The sequence below is a fragment of the Martes martes genome (assembly GCF_963455335.1).
Source record: "Martes martes genome assembly, chromosome: 5".
Taxonomy (NCBI): Eukaryota; Metazoa; Chordata; class Mammalia; order Carnivora; family Mustelidae; genus Martes; species Martes martes.
The window spans coordinates 63,653,847-63,675,994 of record NC_137892.1 but is presented as its reverse complement, the minus strand read 5'-3'; the positions used below and the strand labels follow the sequence as shown (position 1 = coordinate 63,675,994).

At 43.3% G+C, this 22,148-nt stretch overlaps 1 protein-coding gene across 1 annotated transcript; it reads right to left on the bottom strand.

The window, feature by feature from the left end:
• Positions 1 to 12,959: 12,959 nt before the first annotated feature.
• Positions 12,960 to 20,966, bottom strand: OTP (orthopedia homeobox; the record flags this gene model as incomplete). Its single annotated transcript, XM_080804777.1, has 3 exons — positions 12,960 to 13,490; positions 19,223 to 19,632; positions 20,930 to 20,966. 3 exons carry the CDS (start codon positions 20,964 to 20,966, stop codon positions 12,960 to 12,962), a joined length of 978 nt encoding a protein of 325 aa, XP_080660903.1.
• Between the last annotated feature and the right edge of the window lie 1,182 nt (positions 20,967 to 22,148).

The following is a 22,148-nucleotide window of genomic DNA, read 5'->3' as shown; positions in this document are numbered from 1 at the left end:
GGGAAATTTGAGGGGAAGATGAACCATGAGAGACTGTGGACTCTGAGAAAGAAACTGAGGGTTTTGGAGGGGACGGGGGTGGGGGGAATGGGTAAGCCTGGTGGTGGGTATTAAGGAGGGTACATATTGCATGGAGCACTGGGTGTGGTGCATAAACAATGAATGCTGGAGCACTGAAAAAAAATTAAATTCAATTTTTAAAAACTTAATTAAAAAATAAACATATTTTTTGATAACTTGGGAAACCCCAGCACCTCTGACCCTAGCCCCTTATCTTTTCAAAGATTTTAGGAAAGGAAGGAGAATAGGAAAGCTGTCTTTACTCATGGGAAGAACTGTCAAGTAATAATAAAGTTTACAGACTTGTTTTCTGAGACATCAAGGATAAGACAGAGGAAGGATAGTTTCAGTGTAATAATATATTTGAAGAAATGAAATACCTTATCAGGTACTGAGTTTCCTGTCTCTTGAAGATGTCTAAGCTGTTGCTAAATAACCATCTGGTCTAGAGTTTGTGTGAATGATTTGACCAGCAATAATAAGATTAGACGACCAGTGACCTTCCTTCCTTCCTACCTTAATACGGCCTATCTAACATCTAGTAGAATTTTGTTTCAGTAAGTTTTTTTTTAATTTAAATTCAAGCTAGTTAACACATATTGGAGTATTAGTTTCAGAGGAAGGACTTCATGATTCATCAGTTGCATATAACGCCCAGTGCTCATTACATAAAGTGCCCTTCTTAATACCTATCACCCAATTATCCCATCCCCCACCCATCTTCCCTCCAGTAACAGTCAGTTTGCTCCCTAGAGTTAAGAGTCTCTGATGGTTTGCCTCCCTCTCTTTTTCACCTTATTCTTCTTTCCCTTCCCCTATATTCATCTGTTTTGTTTCTTAAATTCCACATATGAGTGAAATCATAGGGTATTTATCTTTCTCTGACAGACTTAGCTTGCTTAGCATAATACACACTAGTTCCATCCATGCCATTGCAAATGGAAAGTTTTCATTCTTTCTGAGGGCTAATATTCCAGTGTGTATCTATATGCCACATCTTCTTTATCCATTCATCACTCGATGGATATCTGGGCTCTTTCCGTAGTTTAGCTATTGTGGACATTGTTTCTATAAACATTGGGGTGCACATGCCCCTTCTGATCACCATGATTGTATCCTTTGGATAAATACCTAGCAGTGTAATTCCTGGCTCATAGAGTAGTTCTATTTTTAACTTTTTGAGGAAACTCCATACTGTTTTCCAGAGTGGCTACACAGTTTGCATTCCCACCAACAGTATAAAAGGGATCCCATTTCTGCGTATCTTTGTCAACATCTATTGTTTCCTAAGCTATTAATTTTATCCATGCCAACTGGTGTATCTCATTGTGGTTTTCATTTGTACTTCCCTGACAATAAGTGATGTTGGCCATCTGTATGTCTTCTTCAGAGGAATGTCTGTTCATGTCTTCTGACCATTTCTTTACTGGATTTTTTGTTTCCTGGGTGTTGAGTTTGGTAAGTACTTTTTTAAAATATTTTTTAAGATTTTATTCATTTATTTGACAGAGAGAACCAGATACCAAAAGCAGGGGGAGCAGTAGAAGGAGAGGGAGAAGCAGTCTCCCTGCCAGAGCCAGATGTGGGGCTCGATTCCAGGACACTGGGATCATGACCTGAGTCGAAGGCAGATGTTTAACCATCTGAGCCACCCAGTTGCCCCTGGTAAGTTCTTTATAGATTTTGTATATTAGCCATTTATCTGATACAACATCTAGTAGAACCTACCACTATTACAAAAAAAAAAAAAACACCTCAAATTTCATTTTAAAGTAATTGATTTTATATATAATTGCTCAGTGGTTCATGATAATTAGATAAGCAACTCACATCAAAATAATTTTTTTACTTTTACACTGCAAATCATTTGACTCCTCTTTCGCTTTTTCAGTACCTAAATTCAAAGTCAATGTTGTATTTTCATCTTATTACCACCTCAGTATCATTTATTCAATGAATTTTTTTTTTTACCATCTAGGAAGCGTCAGGTGCCATGCATTCAGGCCAGGAAATACTTAAACTAATCATCAATACACACAAGAGACAAAGTCCCAGATATCATTCTCCCAAAATTCAGATTTCATTGTCTCAACCTATCCCTATGCTCAGACTTTCCTGTATTATACTGTATTATACCCAGTTAAGCTTCCCTCGCCCCCTCACCACAGCTACCTGACGGATGCATGGGCAACATGCCCAAGTGTTTGTTCTCCTCAGTCCTGACCCCAGCTCCAGGTGCCCCTGAGGCAGCAGAAATCTGGGGCCAGGAGGATGAGGACTGCCTGTCTAGAGGGAACGACAAGATTACCACAGGGAAGGAAGAAGGAAGCTGAAAGCAGTTTATTACATAATAAAAATAGAGTCTGAGGATTTCAAAGCAGAGGAATAAAGATAGGGAACAAAAAGAGGTGGTTTGGGTTTTTTTGTTGTTGTTGTTTTTGCTTTTGTAGGGGAGCAGTGCGTGGGGAAGACTACTTTAAAGCTAGGAGAGATAAATGGCCCAAGTGACTGTGGAGCCCAGGATGTCACCTAGGAGAAGCGAACAATGTAGAAGGTTCCTCTGTAGCCTTAGAAGTTTTTCGACAATCAATCTCTAAGGAAATCTGTAAAATCTTCTTTACTCTAGAAAAGCTGACATCTGAAGACAGGACACTGTGACAGGGAGGAAATGACAGATGATAATTTTATTGTTTTTTCTTATTGTGAAATACGTCCAACAAACAAAAGAATATATATACCATTTGAAGAATAACAAAGTATACTCATGTTCTGCCTTCCACACCAAGAATATTTTTCTTCACTCCTTTTTCTCCAACTTCTGGAGGATCCCTGTACAACTAAAGTAGATTTATCTGGGGAGCCAGTCTCAGGTGTGGTATAATTTCCTTAAACTGAAGAATGCCCCTGTGCAAACACTCTATCTCCAACATCATTCTTATTTGCTTCCTAATGGTTAATTTTTAAATTAAAATAAAGATATTCCTTCCTCACTAAACGTAAAGGGTTTGAAATGGATGAGTTAGCATAGTGCTTTAAATTTATCCAGTCAAAATGTAAATGATAACAGCTAATTTCCTATTTTGAATGGGGAAAAGGATTTGAAGGAGAAAGCCCTGACTAAAAATGTCGAGGGAGAGAAGAAAGCCCAAGCCTCCTAAAAACTCCACATACTTCCCCCTGGACTCTCTGCCTTCATCCATACATAAAAAGAGGTATGAGCAGAGATACTTCCTGGCCTATGTCCATGCACTCACCTGAACAGCCACTAAGCTGCCCACTCTTTTCATTCTCCCATGTGGCCATAAACACCTAGCACTGCCTTGGCAACTAAATAAATACACGGACAGGACCACGTGCCAACTTCTAAGTAGTTGTTCAGTTGCCTTGCTAACTTTATGCAAAGAACTAGTACTATATAAATCCAGTCAATCCAACCAAAATTTACTGAGTGCTTCTGATAGGAGAACATGTCTAGACCATCTATTTTCTTTCTAATTTCTCCTTTTCAGTTGAATCCATGGACTAACCATACTTTACTGGATGACATAAAAACGCAGTTGCACTAATGATTTAAGGGCTGGGATGAGGACTTCTTAGCACAGCCATGTTTTCTATGGAAAGTTAAATTCTTGCATACTCCAATCTTCCTTTCCTATTCCGGAAAATAACCCCAATGCAGTCCCAATACCTTGCCTGGGTCCTATTACGAGGAGGTGAGGGATGTTGTCAGTGGCAGCAACTCTTCAGCACGGCACTGATGTTATGTGCTCACCTCTTCACCCCCTTAACAAAAGACCGACTTGACTCACAAGCAGATCCTCTCCTCCCAAATAAAAGAACAATACCTTTAAAAGGAAGATTAGACAAAGACCTGCCCAGGCCTCTGGTTAACAAGTATTTTTAAACTGACACCCCTACACTGGTTGCCCATACAGACTTACAGCATTCTTAGAGATGGTCAGCAATGGGAAAGAACCTCAGGTGAGAGATGAGGAAATAGAAGCTCATAACTGCTAAGAAACAACTGAGATCATAGTTCGGTAATAGCTGATCAAGGATTACAACGATCATTTTCAAACCATGCTGCCTATCTTCATGGTCCTCCACTACAGCACAACAGGGGCAAGGACTGTTCTTCTACAGTGAAAAGGGGGGAAAAAATGTCCTTGAGAAGCACCAATCTCCTAATCCAGGGTGTCCAAAGCAACCCCTAGCAGAACCTCTAGGTCCTGCTATGGAGTTAGCATGCCTAAAGAGAAAATTCTCATCATAGCTCTTCAAATCCGAAATGTCTCATAGCATACAACCAGTTCTCTGAGAAGCCACTAGGCTTAAAATGAAAATGAAGCTCTTAAGTCTTCCAACAGGGAAATCTAAGATAGCAGGTTTCCTGGCACGCGTGTGCTCCTCCCTCTATTGTGGGAAACAATCCTGTCACTGGAGTTTCTAAGAGTGGCGTATTAACTCTTCCAAGATACCAGGGCATCATTTACTAAATTATCTTTGTAAAGACACTACATGGTAGCCCAGCTCTTTGGGAAAGGTAATTAGCCTCCCATGGGTGACTAGTTTACTCCAAGTGAGCACTGAGCTCACCATAAGATGAGAATAGTCTCTTTTTATGGGAATGAAATATAATTTTGCTTATAGTCAGGAACGATTTATTTTTCATCTTAATAATCATATATGCCCTTTAATGCAGATATTTTTTAATTGGTAACTACTCCCCTAGATATAACAGACAAGTAGCAAGTGTAAAAAGCTTGAAGCATTAACACTAACACATCTGACCTAAATTCAACTTAATAAACATCTATTGAGCTCCTACTACGTGCCAGAGTCAATGCTAGATATTGGGGAATTACATTGCTATGATTTATCCATGTGGTGATACTGTATCAACACTACATACTATCCATCAGTGATACTATAACACTATATGAGATTATAAATGGCTAGTAATGTGAGTATGGCAGATGGTCCACCATAGCTTGTCCTAGTCATTAGAGACCTAAATCTGATCAATGGCTCCAAATTTAGGACGATAATAGAGAACTGTGTAATAATAGAGATAAATATACCACAACACCTAATTTATTGATCTGAATATAAAGCCCACAAGGAGAAGTCAAAGAATTTCAGTAAAGTGGAGAAGAAAATCCTAAAGGGAGATACTGCTATCCTATGAGGCCCAGTTCCTTCAGGAAGCCTTGCCCGGGAATTCTAGCCCCAATGATACCCTACTTCTTCGAATTTGCACTGTATTTATTATATAGGTCAGAGTACTTAGCACTTGATCAAACCATCAAAAATGGCCTTGTGTAGTTTTCTTCTAAAAACATACTTGTCTTATCTCACCATCTATATGTAGGATCCTCAAGAGCTTGGACATTGGAGCGTCTGGGTGCCTCAGTCAGTTAAGACTCTTGGTTTCAGCTCAGGTCATGACCTCAGGATCATTGAAATGGAGCCCCACATTAGGCTCTGCACTAAGCAGGGAGTCTGCTTAGGATTCTCTCTCTTCCTCTCCCTCTACACCTTCCCCCAAGCTCTATCTCTCTAAAATAAATAAATAAATCTTTAAAAGAGAGAGAGAGAGAGAAAACAAAGCTTGTACATCATCTATTTCTCTGGCACCCCCATCTCTGCTGTCTTGATAATAAGCACAAAAAAGTAGTTGTTGACTTCTAAGTATGAAAAACATGTTACAGGAAAAACATGTTTAGTTAAAGGAACTAAAGGTGCTTATGACAGAGAAAGTAAGACTGTGGAGATATTTTCTACTCACTGAATATCCATGTGCTCCCCTACACTGGCCAGCCCTCTTGCAGTTAGAGGAAGCCATGTAACCAGTTCCTGCTTATTGGACCATGAGCAGAAGTTTCCAAGCCAAAGCATTAGAGCCAATTAGAGCCGTGAAGCTCTCTCTTCTCCTTCCCAAAAGACTGTGGAAACCCCATAATGAGGTGGTCAAACCACAAAATGAAAACAGTTTGGATCTCTGAGTCACTACATGAAGGGGAGCTGTCCTTGAGAATCACTTAATTTACAGTGGAATTTTTGTGAGCAAGGTTGTGTAAAGTCAGAGAAAGGATTATGTGGTACCATACCATAACCTAGTCTTATACTGATAGAAATATTAACAGAAGGCTAAAAATGAAAATCAGCTCAGTACTGAGAAATGTGATGTAAAGTCATAATGAGGCAAGACTGTAACTGCAAGAATAGGAAGCAGACTAGGTCAATAAAACGAAGGACTCCCTGGCTGTTGGGCCAATATTGGAGATCTGTCTTGTGATCAACCAGAATCTGCAAGTCCACTTGGCGATAAAAGAAAAATAACAACTGTAATCGGGGAATGTGAACTAGGTAATTTCAAATATCCCTTCAAATGCTAAGATTTTATGACTCTATGATTGACAGTGGGTCTCTAATATGTGAAGGACAGAAAAATGAGAAACAGATTATCCTGAGTTGTGACTATTTAATATATTAAGCAATATCAAAAGATCTCCCTATAAAATCTTGCAGGGAAAAAAAAGAAACATATCTGTAGCACCAAGGGATTCAAGAATGCTTTCCCTTGTGGATAGTCAAACCATTCCCTTCCCCTTACAATGCCAGCACACCCTCCCCCAAAGTACTCTCAGAGCCCATTCCCAGGTTGCTTGTTACATCAGCCCAAAGCTCAAATCACAAGAAAACAACTCCATTGATAAAGATTCTTCACACAATAGAGTCTTCTCGTTGGTGTGGTAGAACCATCTTGAATTCATTTCTAGAGAGAGGGTAAAGTTCAAGAGGAAAGGTGTTTTCTAGACTCTTGAAACCATGTTAATTTTAATGCAGCTATCATGTCCTGTCAAAAATCATCTGTCCTGTTTAAATAACAGGGCTGGATTGTTAAACCTCTAAGTAAAGGAAGTGATTTAGTTTCTTCCTTGAAAATATTTTAATAAAAACAATATCTACATGTCACATATACAATGGTTTCACTGAAAGATCTGAAGACCTAACCTAAAAAATTATCTCTGCCACTTATTAGGTATATGTGACCTTGGACAAGTCATTTAGTCTCTGTGAGTTTCAATATCTTCATCTGTAAAATAAGCATTATAATATCTACTTCATAAAGGTGACATGATGATTAAAAAGAGATAGTGTGCTCTGTAAGCTGAAAAACAGGGTTCAAATGTAAGGTACTAGAGGAAAAGTAATAAACACCATCTGAAAATATTCTTTCTGAAATCACTGTTGGAGTACCAATGGCAGACTAAGCATGTGATGATTAATAACACAAGGGCAGCAAGAAGAGAAACCAGCTCAGCCTTATTGAACTCATTCAGAATTCTGCAATTATAAAATCTAGAAAGAACTTATTTTACTGTCAGTATACCTATGTTTTGTGTTTTACTAGTACTTTTATTTTTTAATTTCTTAAGAATCAAATATCATCTTTTCAGTAAGGGTTTCTAGAGTTCTTAATCTGACCTTGTTTATCTTAAACAGATTCAGTAATGACTGTGAGCAAAAGCATATAAAGACCTGTGACATTTCAGTGAAAGATATAAAGAACATATACTCTATATGTCGTGTGGGTTAATTAACCCTGCTACTTGTGAATTACTTCAACTCAGACGTAAAGGGGATTGTGGCAGCATGAGCAACTGCAACAAGTCTCTCTCAAATTCAACTCAGCTTTAAAGATGGAAACTTGGATATATACACTATTTGATCATGTGGAAAGACGATGAGTTTAATCGCACAAACAACTAATTACACCTGCTTAAAGACTGATTATGACTTTATCAAAATCAAGAGAGGGCCTCTTCCTGGCTTGTGCCTAAAATTCCTTAAAAGCACTTTCTAGTAAATCTTATAAATGCATGTCTTATTTTGGTGGAGCACGCAAAAAGAAAAGCAAAAGGCATTGTTCTGTTTCTCTCTATAATGACCACATGCTAAACAGGCCACGGTTCTTATACCAAAAGCTCTGTACTGATGAGAGCAAAGAGCCAGGCAGGGGGTGCCCCCCTTTGTTGCTGCTTTCATTTTTAAAATTAATCTTAATTTCTGCATTGGATACAAGGATGGGTTTACAGCTATTAGCCATCATATTAATAATTTAGAAAATACATGCCCAATCACTTGTGTTCTTTCAATTCCCTATGAACACAGCTGCAACCCACATTAGAAGCGAGGGTGAATGGATATTTTTCAGATGAGATATTTGGGCTGAATTATTAGGGTAGCCTGTACTACAAAATTACTAATAAACATTGCTTCTGGCTCAATTTAGCCTGAACTCAGTGAACCTAGTCAATGGTGACAAATCAAAAACTCCGAAATGCCCACCGAATGAATCTAACTAATCAAGGAACCCTGTAGGAAGTAGATGCCAGGATTAATGAGCCAGTAGTTTCACCATGCCATGCTGTTACTTCTTCACATAAATGCCCTCAGATGAGATTACCTTTATGTCAGAAAAAGGAGAAAAGGAAGGTTACATTCTTTCAACTGACAGGTTAACTACCGCCATTACTAGAAGACACATCTTTGTGGGCTCAGTTTTTTCTTTATCCTAAAAATTAAAATACAGTCCACAACCCAAATTAAAAACATTTTCATTTTTACAGGAAGCAGTCATTGAGGACATCAAACAAATGGCTCCAATGTTAGGATTTCATCCATATTCTCCACTTACATCTACCTTGATTTACCCAAACTACTCCACATCCTATTTTGTATTTAACACTTAACACCATCTTTGGTAGGTTGAATTCCTATACCCTATTTCTTCCACCATCAACAAAAGGTAAACTAAGTGCACATCATTAACAGGCCATCATGTTATGCCACATATATTTAGTACCAATCTTGAGGGGGGAAAAATACACAAGGATGAATATGTATATTCAAATAAATCAATCACATAGTAACATCATGATAAACTTTGACTTTTTCCTAGCCAGCATGTGGTGACAGTATTCAATGCCAAAACAGGCAACTCAGCAAAAAGTACAATTCATTAGAGGCAGAACATCCCACATGTTGTACTTATCTACCTTGTGTTCTAATATCAGTCATCATTATTGCCTTGATTTTTTAATGTAATTATTACTGTAATGTCAACAGTTCAAGACACAATTGCTGCTGATAAAAAGCAAAAAATACTAAGAAGTTTTATTTTTGGATTTTTTTCCCTCCCTCAAAATGCAGAAATCTTTCAGACTTATGATTAAGGTTTTCATTCTCTCATTTTTATCTTTCCTAAACTGTCAACTTTAACAATTTAGACCAGATTGCCTTCCCTTATGTTAATAGCATATATAACATTAAAAATATCCAGAATTCTTAATACAGAAATCTATTGCTATAGAAACAAATATTATTCTAAAGTCAGGTCAAGTGAAAAAATGTACACTTTCATTATAATATTGATAAATAACCACTATATTATGAAATATAAGTATCTTTGAAAGCATCTATCACTTCAGTTGATTTGTAACTTCTCATCAGTGTTCTGAGTTGGCCCATTTTTTTTCAAATGAAAGATTTCCCTTGCCTTTGAGAAATACAATTTTTAAAGATTCCATTTAGCATCCTTTATTGCATTCCTACATCATAAAGTTATGCTTTATAGCAGCATAAAAAAGCTGTAAAATTAGCATCCTTGTAAACAACCTTCCATGCTCACTGGCAAAGCAATCTATAATTTGTACTGATCTCTTAAATGTGACTTGAGATTACAGTAGCTACGATTTCAATTTTTTTTTTAAAAAGCACTAAGAGAGAATATGATGAAATGTAAAAACAAGAAAACATATTTTTCATCTACAGACATTTCAGAAATGTGATTATGTCGCTAAATTCTGGAATTCTAAAATACAGAAATGCTCCATTTTTATCTGAAATCCCAAATGAGCATGTTTTTATCTTCTTTAATATTTTAACTTAATACTAAAAATATGTTTAGAAAATGTAGAATTGAAATATTCGGTGAACCCTACCCACCAATTTTACCTCTAATTCCTAAGGCAACACGAAGATATAATTTTTCTTTATCATAGAAAATCATGGCTTTTTGTCTTGCCTTCGAGGAGATTTCACTGCTCTTAGCTGAGTAACAATTAATAGTTCCTAGAATTCACATGTAGCCCAGCGGTTCAAAACTATATTCTAGGGCGAGGGTCTTTTTAGGATTTACTCAGTGGCAACCAAATGAGAAATCTTCCCATGGGAAAGGGTGCACTCTCAATGCCTATAATGACCCTTAAATTTTAAACTACAAGATCGATTTTGATTAGTCTTCCAAAGAATGCCTGTGATATTGATTTGCCTCCAAGTTTAAAACACACCCCCAACCTTCCCTCCCAGACTACCAAAGAAACAGCAATTTTCGCTACTAGTTAGTGTGGAGCTGTCCCCCGAGCACGTGGATATATTCGAATATAACTTGCACCAAGTGAGGACCCTGAGAAAATGAGAGTGGCCAGATGAGGCAAAACCTGAGAGGCACAGCCCAAAGCCAGGTAGTCCCGGGGAACTTTTTATGATGTGCAGTTTCCCTCCACTCGGGAGGTCCCAAGTCCCAGTACCGGAAGCCCAGCCTACATCCTGAGGACCCAAAGGGACCGGGTGGCCTCTTTCAGAAGGCCGGAGGCCTAGGGCCTAGGAAAGGAAATCACGACCTTCCCCCACACTCTGGCGCACTCCACCTCCCTCCACCCGGGCCCCTTCACAGCCACTGTGTACCTGTGTACCTGGGGTCAGATGACACCGGAAGCTTCCCAGGCTTCCTTCACTATGATCCTTCCTCTCGCCTACGGCCTGCCCCTCACACACGCACGCAGCCGGACCACGCTCGCCCTCCACTCCTTTGCCCACGGGAAACCGTCCACGCGCAAAGCTTATCAACTCCCCGCCCTGCTTTTAGTGCCGGCAGCTGGGCCCTGAGGCCTATCTCGGACTTCCTGGGCCCAGGGCCGCTCAAAGCCTCGCGAGGCCTCGAGCTCGCTCGCGTGAGGCCCTCCGCGCCGACCCCCTAACTTCCGGCCTGCGATTCGATTCGAGGCGCTGCCTCTTCGCCCAGAAGCTGTGTGGGACAGCGCTGCCAGGGCTGCGGTGCAACTCGGAAACCGTGGAGACCTGGGGATCCCCAACTCGGGGATCCCGCCGCAGGGTCGAGCTCGAATTGAGAGCCCACAGGACGAGCTCTCTCCCCCTCCCCCATGAGACCCTCTCCTGAAATTCAGCCACAACAAAACCCATCATTCTCCATATCACATACTGAAAATGATTTTATTTTAACCATTTACATTTAACTTGATATAAACTTGTCCGGAAAAGTCAAATAATATGCTTTTATAGTAGCTCAAACATTTATTAAGAAAACCAAATTCCATAAATAAGCACAGACAATAAGTTAAAACATATCACAAATTGACCAGTATGTAACAAGAATGCTTTATCTACACAAAACATCCTATTTCACATGTTTGTTCATTCTTCGAAAGCGCTTCTGTTCTCTGGGTTTGGATTTGACCAGCACATGCAGAAAGAGCTGATTGTGTTTCTCTGTACAAAGTTGCAGGGTTGTAGATGTCCAAGTGCACCCATCGGCAGCCAGCAAGGGCCAGGGCGGTGGCCGAGGGGCACGAGGGACGACAGGACGACCACAAAACAACCTAGGGCACAGAGCAGCGAGGAGAGAGAAACGGAAAAGGAAGCAAACAAACCCCAGTCCTGAAGGATCCAGAAAAGAGATGTGGCTTTTACTTTTACAAAAGGAAAATTTTCTTACGGTTACTTTATTCTTCCTTATAAAGACTTATCAAAATGGGTAGGATCACCTCTTCTTCTTCATATGACTGCTTTAGTCTACTCCAGCCACCCAATCCACTGGCATGTTCCTCCTGAGAAGCCTTCCCTTCAATAACCTCACACAGTTGTGCTTAAGAAAATAAAAGTAAGATAAAATAAAAGTGTTCTTTTCCAAGCCAATAGAGGGCTGCATGGATGTGACTGGGTGTATGGGTCAAGGGTCTGGTGGTGGGAGAGGGAAAAAAAAAACAAAAACAAAAACAAAAAACAGGAGTTCGGAGAAAGAATACAGGGATAAATCAAATTACGTCCGTTGGGCCCTCCGATGAGGCGGTTGTAGCAGATGCTTGTCCTCCTTTAAGACGAAAATCCCTAACATTGTGCTGTCCCTTGAACACGTCCGTGTGTGACCTAGGTGCACTGTGTATGTGTGTGTGCGCGAGTGTATGTAGTGTCTGAGAGTGAGCGAGAGTGCGAGTGTGTGTGTTTCTGCCCACAAACCAGTCCATTGGTGTCTGATTTCAGATCCTGAGTCGACTCCCTGGTAAGTAAAATGGCGGGAAGGATGCTTTTTGCAGGGCGCGGGAGGAGGGGTGTGAGGTGCGGGTAAAGAAGGGACCCGAGGGGGAGGCGGCGGGCGAGGGGTCGTAGGCGTCGTGTTGAAGGTGTAGGTGAGAATGCCGCCAGTCGGAAGGCTGGGAGGAGGGCGCGAGCACGCTACGTGCGAGCCGGGTGGCCGGGGGTAGCTGCGAAGGGTAGGGCGAGGCGCGGGAGAAGGGGTCAGGGAAGATTAGGCGAGACGGGAAGAGGAGCTGGGGGGGGCGGGGGCGGGGAGGGGACCGGGGCGAGCGAAATCAGGCGGAGGGGAGGCCTCGCGGGCTGGGGCTTGGGGTGAGCCCGAGAGAGCGAACGAGAGAGGAGAGAACGAAACGAGAAGTGGCGGAGGCCGGGCGGGGATGGGGCAGGGCCCCGGGGCAGGGGCCCGGGCAGGGAGCGGGGGCCCGGGCGCGCGCCGAAGGACCTCGGGACGGCCCTGGAGGCGGCGCCGGGGGCGGAGCAGGCAGGGCGCGGCTGCATTAAGTGAAGCTCATGGAGACTGTGTGCTCTAGCGCCTTGCGGCGGAGGGAGGCGATGCTCGTGCCCCGCCACACGTCGCTGCTGTCCGGGGAGCTGCAGAGCTGGGGCGAGCCGGAGACGTTGCTGGGGCCGGGGAGGGAGGCGGGCACCATGCCGGGGAAGGCGGGCTGGTAAAGATGCGACTGCAGCCCCGCGCCGTTGGAGCCCGCCAGGCTGTTGGATAGGCCCATGGAGTTGGGCGGCGGCCCGGCCGCCAAGCTGCACTGGGACAGCGACTGCGCCATGGCTTGCTGCCTGCCCAGAGCCGGCGGCAGCGGGAGCTGTGACACGCCCGGCATAGCGGCCGCCGCCCAGCGGGTGTCGTTGGCGTGGAAGGAGCACAGGCTGTCGCCCATGGCGGCGGCGGCCGCGGCGGCGGCTGACGGAAACTGAGGCAGGCCTGGCGTGGGCAGCAGCGTCCCCGGCGCGCGGAACACGTTGGTGGTCTTCTTGCGCTTCTTCCACTTAGCGCGCCGGTTCTGGAACCAGACCTGCAGCGGGCGGGGCGGGAGACAGACAGAGGGCTATCAGCAAGCCGACCGGCCCGGAGGGGCGGGGGCTTGAGCCTGAGAAACCTGCGTCAGACCCTGCCCCAGATGGAACAAGCGCCTTCGACCCAACGCGCCCCCCCACCCACGGCCAGCCAGAGACCGCGGTTTTTGGTCAGCTGGAGAAAACCGGCGCCCGGGGCACTCAGCAAGCGCTCACTTCCGGGGTCCTGAGTAGTCGTGCCCCCCGAGCTCCTACACTCGGTGCGAACACACCACAGCGCGCGGCCTTCACCACGCCCCAGCATGCTGGCACATTCTGTGCACTGCTTAGATGCACAAGTCTGCAGGCAGGCATGTGTCAAAATTGGACCCACAGGTGTACAAATGAAGATAAACATGTGTACCCATGTGGCTTAATAGCGTGCCTTATAACACTGATGGGGTATAGAATTTTCAGAAACGCTGGAAATTTGGAAATTGATGAAAGGCTGTGCATGACATAGCCGGTCTCAAAATCGAAAGACAAAGGAAAACCCCTAACGCCACGGATGACAGAGCGGAGAGGTTAATATAGTGATCCATGTGGGAAAGTGAGCGGCACTGAGCTACGGTGTTGTTTGGGTCGCCACCGTGACTTGTGATTTCTAGCGACTGGTGCTTCTGCCACAAGTCTCCTTGCCTCATTCTCAAACCCCTCTAACGGCAACTTTTATCTGAGCTGTGCAGATACACTGGAATCTGCTGCCCGAGCCCGGTGCCTGCCAGTCTATTTTAAGAAACTTACTGAGGACAGGAGGCTATAGGGCCTCCAGTTCCACAAGTCCCCCCTCTCTGTTTCCTCTGTTTCATCTATAACTGAAAGCAAATATTCTGACTACAAATTAAAGATCAGGTTTAAAGCTCACACTAGTAATGAATCAAATTTAATATTGCATAGATCCAATAGCTACATATCTTTTTAAAGGAGATGTGTTTGATAAAATATACTCCAAATAAAAATAAACCTTCTACTTATTCTTTATTCACAATAACCCTGAACTTCTGAACTTACCAAACAAATTTGCCTATTAATGTCATATTCGCTACCACGGGAAAGAAAGTTTCTTCTTAAAGATGTCAGACCTGCCTGACCAAGGTAGCCTCCTGTCTCCTTATATTTGAATTTGATATTTATTTTTTTAATTCGATATTTTAAAAAATCATCACAATAATTCGCAGCATACCTACATGGCAGGCTTTCTGTTTAACATCTAGTTAGGTGGAGGTTTACTATGCATAAATGCAAATGATGTGAGACACAGCTCAGGTACTGATGAGTTTTCTTTTAGAATTTGGCAAACGCAATTTGACCATATTCGTGACCAAAAGGCCATTTATCCATTAATCCAAGCCAATGTTCAGTGTTTATTCTGCAAGATAAAGGGTTATGAGTATGGACGCAACTGACCCGTTGTTGGCGAGCCAGCTATTCACAGAGGTGTGTTACACCCGTGCAAGTGGAGACACTGTACGCTTAACAGTGTGAACGGCTTTGCAATCTAGAATTATCTCCTATCTTTGGGTCGGGCCTGGCCCTGCCACAACACTCTCACCATTGCCCACCATATTATCTTTCTCTGATTTCTACCCCATTTGCCATGTTTCTGCCTACCCCAAGTTCCGGACTGTATAAATATGCTGGGTCCCTTACTTGCTAAAGCCCTTTGAGTTGGTGGCACGACGGATTAATGAGGCTGCGGGGCCCTTGATAGTAACTGGGATCAATGCTGCCGGCAGCGAATTGAGCTGTTAGTGGCCTGGAGCGGAGAGTAACCCGCAGGAGCCAAGGAAAACAAGGCGAGGAGACCTGCGGCCACAGGTCACTTTGCATTCCCCATCCACGGCTGGAATGGGGGGAGGTAGACTGGCTGAAGCCCTAGACAGGGATGGTGTCTATGTCCAAACAGTTCCATCTCACATTCCACACCGAGGTATATTCTGAAAGGTATCTATAAACACTGGTTCCTAACATCCTGCAAAGTGTCAATGAGTCCTGAGAATGTCTGAATGTTTGGAACGTGGGGGAGGAAGGTGGCGGACATCTGTGGGGGAGCGGGAAGAGAAGCAGCAGAAAGAAAGAAGGGGGGCAGGATTGCCCCATAGGATTTCAGTGTAAAACACACCCACTAGAAAGGTTTCTGAACCTTAGACACAGGTGGAAAAGAACAGCTGTTAAAGAACTAAATATTATAGGGATAATCGAAAAATAGTGCTCAATTATGTTTGAGGGTTAGTAGTCAAATGATGGCTACAAAATTTTTTATGTTTCATGGCTTACTGGGGTTGGGAAAAAAATCTGCATGGGGTCTGAGCACCTCCGTTCCAAGCTATGATGCATATGTTTTTAAAATGTGAATGTTTCCACTTGAAAACTAGAGCATGACGGATTAAAATGCAGGCAAAACCTAAGGGAGATTTTGAGAATGCACAGATGACAACTGCAGAAAATATATTAACCGCAGCCACGGGCCAACTTTGTACTCAGTTTGAAATGCAGCTCTTCTCAGAAAATGCTTAATACAACAGTGAGAATCTAATGGAGGTTGGAATTTAAAAATCCACTTTCATGATATCTGCTGTTACAGTAATATAGACATACTGTAAATGTATTTTAAAATATATAGCCCGTTTAATTCCCCAACTATAAATGGCTCAGAAATAGAGAAAGAGAGGAAGAAAGAGAGAATATTACTTTTTTCCCCCTCGAAGCAAATGCTTTATGAAGATCTCATTGGAATCCAGCAAATGATTAATGTGAAGATTTGGGAGGAAATCTGGGGAGCTGTATTAAAGCCGAGATCTCAGGTTCATTTCGATCAGCCAGCCGTGAACTCTGGGCCGAATTCATTACACTTTAATAGTGCTGGGAGAGGAAGAAAATGCAATTTCTCATTCCATTAGAAAACTAGAAAATACTCTCAGCTTGTCCCCCTATTAAGATGTGGCAGGTGACAGGGCCATTCTGGGGGACACGGTCAATGGAATTACAGCACATTATTTTTGTTCGTATAAAATATTGAAAGGCAAGCCTGACTGTGCAGAAGTTATTTCACTGATTTGGTTTTTATGTAAATAAAATATTGAAAGTTAATTAATCCGTGCTAGAGACTAATGATTATGCTTATTATATTGCATTTGATCGCGTAATTTGCATGATTCTCGCATTGCTGCTTAATAAGCCATTCCAGGTTATAAATAATTCTGAAATTGGTTTCTAATAATGGCATGCTATAAAAGGAATGGTTTTATTACACTAGCCAGAAAAAGGGAGCGATATCAGACATGGAATTGGCCTCCATGTAAGTAGAGGTGCTTTAATAAATGCTTAAAAAGTATGATATATACCAGATATAGATAAAAATAAGTGTGTTGGATCAGTTAGTCTAGAATTAAAAAGCATCTTTAAAAACATACAATTGTAATAAATTAAATATTTAGATCATTTTTAATCAGTGCAGTGGCCCACATACTGAAAAGAATGTGTGGCAATCTGTTAACTATAAAGAAAACTATGAAGGACTCATCATATAAAAACATAAACCAATTACTATTTAATTTGAATTTGGTCAAGGAGCAATGGTACAGTGAATTGTGAAGTAAATACATTTTCCATAAATTATTTTTGCATTATATTACATAATGTTAATCATTCTGAAATGTTAATTAAGAAGGTTATGTTGATCTGATTACTTTTTAAACTATGAAACATTATTTTTAAAAATATTGAAATTGCCATTCTATTAAATTGTTCCTATCATCAGCCTCAAGCTATTATCTTTTGTTGAACATTATGCTAGAACAATTAAAGTACTTTGTCTTTTTCTTCTTGATTATTCTTTTGTGTATTTTTTGAAAATAACTTTCTATAACATAGTTTGTATTTTATTTCATTTACAACTTTTTATATTAAAAGAATCACTGCCATTAACCTTTGGAAGACCTAATAAAGTTTAATAGACCTCATTTTCTTTTTTCATAAAGTCAGTTGTCCAATTATATTTTATTTGTGATTCTAAGTTCTATTTTAATTCAAACTAATTACCACTATGTCTAGGTTAAGCAACATCATTTTACTCTTTAAAACAAAAATTATCAGGTTGTACTTCTCTTGAGGGACAAAAAGCAAATTTATGAATTTTGAACTTACGAGATTTTAACAAGCCAGTATTATCATTAGCCTTAATGGAAGTATTGAAATTGTGTATTTCTGTTAAGGTTTGGACTCAACTTCAGATTTCAAAAGAAAAGGTAAGTAAAATTTTTAAAAAACGTAAATAGTATATATCTGCACAATAGTATATATCTGCACAATGCAATTAACACTCTTTGGGTGTTTAATTTCAATGGCCCATGGTTCACAGCTTCCAAAGTTCACTAATGAAACCACCCAGACTTATACTGAGTAAAAATGTTAATCTATATTATACCTTGATTATTTCTATATTAATCTGACCACTTTAAGTCCCCAATGATAATATCCATTTGCTGACTATTTAGAACAGAAGCATATGCTATTTTTCCAGGTTAGATTATCTTTAAAATGTCACACAAAGACAGAAATATTCAACCCTGTGATTATGGACACCCTTGCCTCTTACTTCTTAGATAAAATATAAAGGAACTGATATTTTTAAACTTAATTTGTTAAAGCACCTACAGCTATAGTTGATACTCAGCATGACAGAAATATCACATCGGAGACAGGAAAGGAGGGTTTTCAGAACCCTGGATAGCTCAAGACCAACTGCGGGACTTGGAATTTCACCTCCACACTTGTCCATAAAATATCTGATATATTGTTTTCATTCTATTAAGAAGCCAAAAAAAAAATCTGAGATTCGCTGGGCTTATACTTTTTTCCCCCTAATTTTCAGAAAAGTTATAGGTGTGGTTTTATAAGTTATATATAATTTACAACTTGGAGGATGGTTGGACGAGAACAAGGGGTCAGTAATGATTTCGTCTACTACCTGTCAATCTTTCCTGTCCTAAATGTCCTTTCTTCAGATCGGATATCTACAACAGAAAGCCTTCATCACCCTCCTCCCAGTTTCCTTAGGGGAAAACCGGGGCTCACAGACTGTAGGGGATCTCTTCAGCCTCCCTCAGCGCACTGGTAGATCATCAAAGTTTAAAACCTTTGCAAACCTCAAAGCTCGGGGTATTTTGTCGAAGAGCGGCGGGAGGGAGATGTTCAGAAGAATAAAGCTACACGGTGAACCTCAGATGTGGGTTTGTTTTTTTTAAAGGTGCCATTATGTCTTATTTTCTCCCTTTTCAAGTTTTCTGGATAACTGTTGCATTCCCGCATTTATCTAGACGCCTTACACAGACTCATTAGGGGGTAATGAAATACTTGTCAATAACTCGAGCTGGAGTGGAGGTGCGCGCTCGGCTTAGCCGCCAGGGAGACGCAGAGGCTGGGAGGTGCGGAGGCTGGGAGATTCGGAGCTTCCCTTCCCAGTCAAGACGAATGAGACGACCTAACAGTCGAACGACGCCGGCTTCACTTTTGAGGGGTTTCTGTGGGAATGTGACTCTACTGGTGGGAGAAGGGGGCCCTGCTTGTCCACGGAACTCACAGGCAGCCGAAGCGCAAGCCCAGGACCCCGTCAAGGAAAAGACCCCACTGCTTTTGCCCATATCCTCCCGCCCCTCCTTGTCTGCTGCCCCGGCGCCCAAGCCCGGTGTACCTGCACTCGGGACTCGGTCAGCCCGATACGCAGCGCCAGCTCCTCGCGCATAAAGATGTCGGGGTAGTGAGTCTTCGCGAAGCTCCTCTCCAACTCGTTGAGCTGCGCGGGCGTGAAGCGCGTCCGGTGGCGCTTCTGTTTTTGTTGGCCCTGCTGCTGGCCGGCTTGGCTGGGGTTCGGGCCGCCTTGGGGCCCCGGCTGTTTGTCCGGGTCCTTTGCGCTCACCGCCAGCGAGGCCGGCGTAGAGCCCACTGTAGTGATGTCCTCCCCGGGCAGCAGAGTCGCTCCCTCGACTGGGTCGGAGTTGGGCGCTAGGTCCCCCGGATGGCCCCCAGGGTCGGAGCCCCCCACGCCCAGCCTACACTTCACCGCCTCCCGGTGGCCCAGAAGCTCAGCGGCATCTTTCATACCTGAGGAGGCAAGGGGATCGCGGTCACTACTTTCCTGGCGATGCCAAGAGAGACAGTCCTCACTTCGCGGTCCTCCTTCAGCCCCATCCTCGGCTCCCTCCGCGCCCACGTTCGCCCTACAGAGGAAACTCCCGGGATCCTCAGCTGGGTTCCCCAGAATTTGGACAGCCAGGTTGGAGTACCATCTCCCGGCCCTTTCCCCTCTCCCGGCAGCCAGTTCCCGTAGTATACAGCACATGCTTTCGTATCTCCCGCAATGAAACACTCCCAGTCCCGGCAAAGAAACGTGCCTCCGAGTCCCTTTCACGAACAGTACCCCTGAAGCCCCTTGGACCTCGGACCAGGTTGGGGTAGGCGGGGTGGGGGTGAGGGGGTAGAAAAGAAAGAAAGAAAATTAAACGATTCCTTGGTTGCTGCCCCACCTGCGCTTAGGCAGCTTAGCGAACTCTACCGCCGGCCCTCAGCCGATTCGCTCTCACTTTGGGAAGATGAATAATTCTCCAAGCCTTCCACCCTCTGAAATCAACCCAAATCAGCTCCGCCTCTCCCTCAAATCAGAGAAAGTGTTTGGAAAATGGAGTCACATCCATCACCAAAGATTCCCAAACCGGAAACCCAGAGCTCAGCAACCCAGACCGCATTAAGGAAACTCAAGTAAACTCTATAGACAGAATAGTGAACCAAACTTCAGAGAATTCAACTTTTCTTTCCGGAGAAATAAAAGGCGCGTTCCCCTCAGACATTGTCAATGCCGAGTCCCTTGCAGGCGGGGATGCCTGTAGGGATAAATTTGGCTTTTCTCCTTTCTCAGTGAACACACTCAGAAAATCCGCCTCGATTGCAGAGACTTCTCTTTTATGCAAGATTTTTACAAATTCAACCATACTTTGATGAGGGGTAGAGAAGGAGGTAGTGGGAGAGAGAAAGGAAAAAAGAGGAGAAAAAAAATCCCAAATCAAAGCAAACAGGCAGGGAAAAGAGAGAAAGAAAAACACCTCCGAACAAATTATCTCAGGGTAGATCTCCGTTCAAAAAGAAATTTAATAATAATAAGGGAGAGGGAAGAAGGGGGGGGAGGAAAAACAAAAAGTAACAACATTTCCCTAGTCCTTTTGGATCTACATATTCCATAGATTTTTTTTTAAAGACGATGTTAAATCAAATTAAACTTTAATGCAGCACAATTACTTTTAAAGAAATTAGTCCATTTAGGGCGCATTAAGGTAAAATAAGGAACAAATTGACAATTTCCTGCCCGGGCTTCTCCTGGCTGCCCGGGCGAGAGGCGCGCACTCACCTAGCCTGGCGTCCAGGAGGTCGGCGTGAGACAGCATCGCGCACCGCTCCAGGGCGAAAGCTGTTCCCCCCCAAATTTTAGCGGCTTTAAGTTATTTAAAATAGATATAAGCTATAAGCTATACGATATAGATATATATAGATCACCTAAATGAAAGAAAATTCGGTTTGTGGTTAAAAAGGGGGCTTCTTGCATTATAATGTCCTTTAGAGAGACGGGGAGGTGCTTAACAGTTGAATGAACCCGTGAGCAGCTCGGCGAGGGGACCAATCAGGAGGGCAGCCTGCAAATGTCAGCGCCGGGAGAGTCCCCCACTCCGCCCGCCCGCCCGCCCGCGCCCGCCCGGAGGAGGCGGTGGCGGCTGCCGTGGCAGCTCCAGCCGACAGCAGCAGCTAAAGCAGCGGAGGCCGCCTCGGCCTCGCCCCGGGCTCAGCGGCCCGGCCTCCGCTGGTTCTTCTCGCGATTTTCTCCAGGCACACCTTTCCTTTTCCTTGTCCCTGTTCCCTCCAAGGTGCAACTCTGTCTCTGACGACTAGGATCTTCCCGGGCCCAAGGGACAGAGCACGGCTTGACCCCCGCGTGACCCGAGAGTCACTCCCGCCCGCGCCCTATGAGCCACCCTGGCCTGCTGCTGGCTCGGGCCTGCCAACACGCAGCACAACCCGCGCCCTGCGCGGCCCCTAGACCGCGCCTAGACTTCGCGGCAGCCTAGCAGGCCTGAGCCTAGGGTACAGATGTCCGTGGCTGGGACCCCGGCTCTAAAGAGTACCACCCCCTCAGCAGGTCTAGAGAGGAAAAAAGGAGTAGACTCCCCCCGCGGCGCTTCCTGGGCCCGCAGTCAGTTTCAGGGCCCCGAGCAGAGTGCCGATTCGTACACTCTGTACCCTTCCCGCTGGGAGCCCGCTCCTCTGCCCGGCCCACGCTTGCATCTTGGCCCACATCCTGCTCTTTCGGTCAAAGTTTCTAAGTTCAGCTCGGTTCCCAATTCCACTTATGGCTGTAAATAAAGTTAAATGCTCTTTATTTTCTTCTTGAATATGTTAAACTACTTGAACAATTTAAAGTGCTTTGCACAAGTGAAGCGAACCATCTCTAATGTTCTGATTTTTCAGAGCCAGCCAACAACAAAGTTTAGATTAGTAATATATTTCTAACCAGAGTAATTTTCAAGATCATTAGGCATTTATGTAATTAGTGCCAAATCTATAAGCTTTTATTA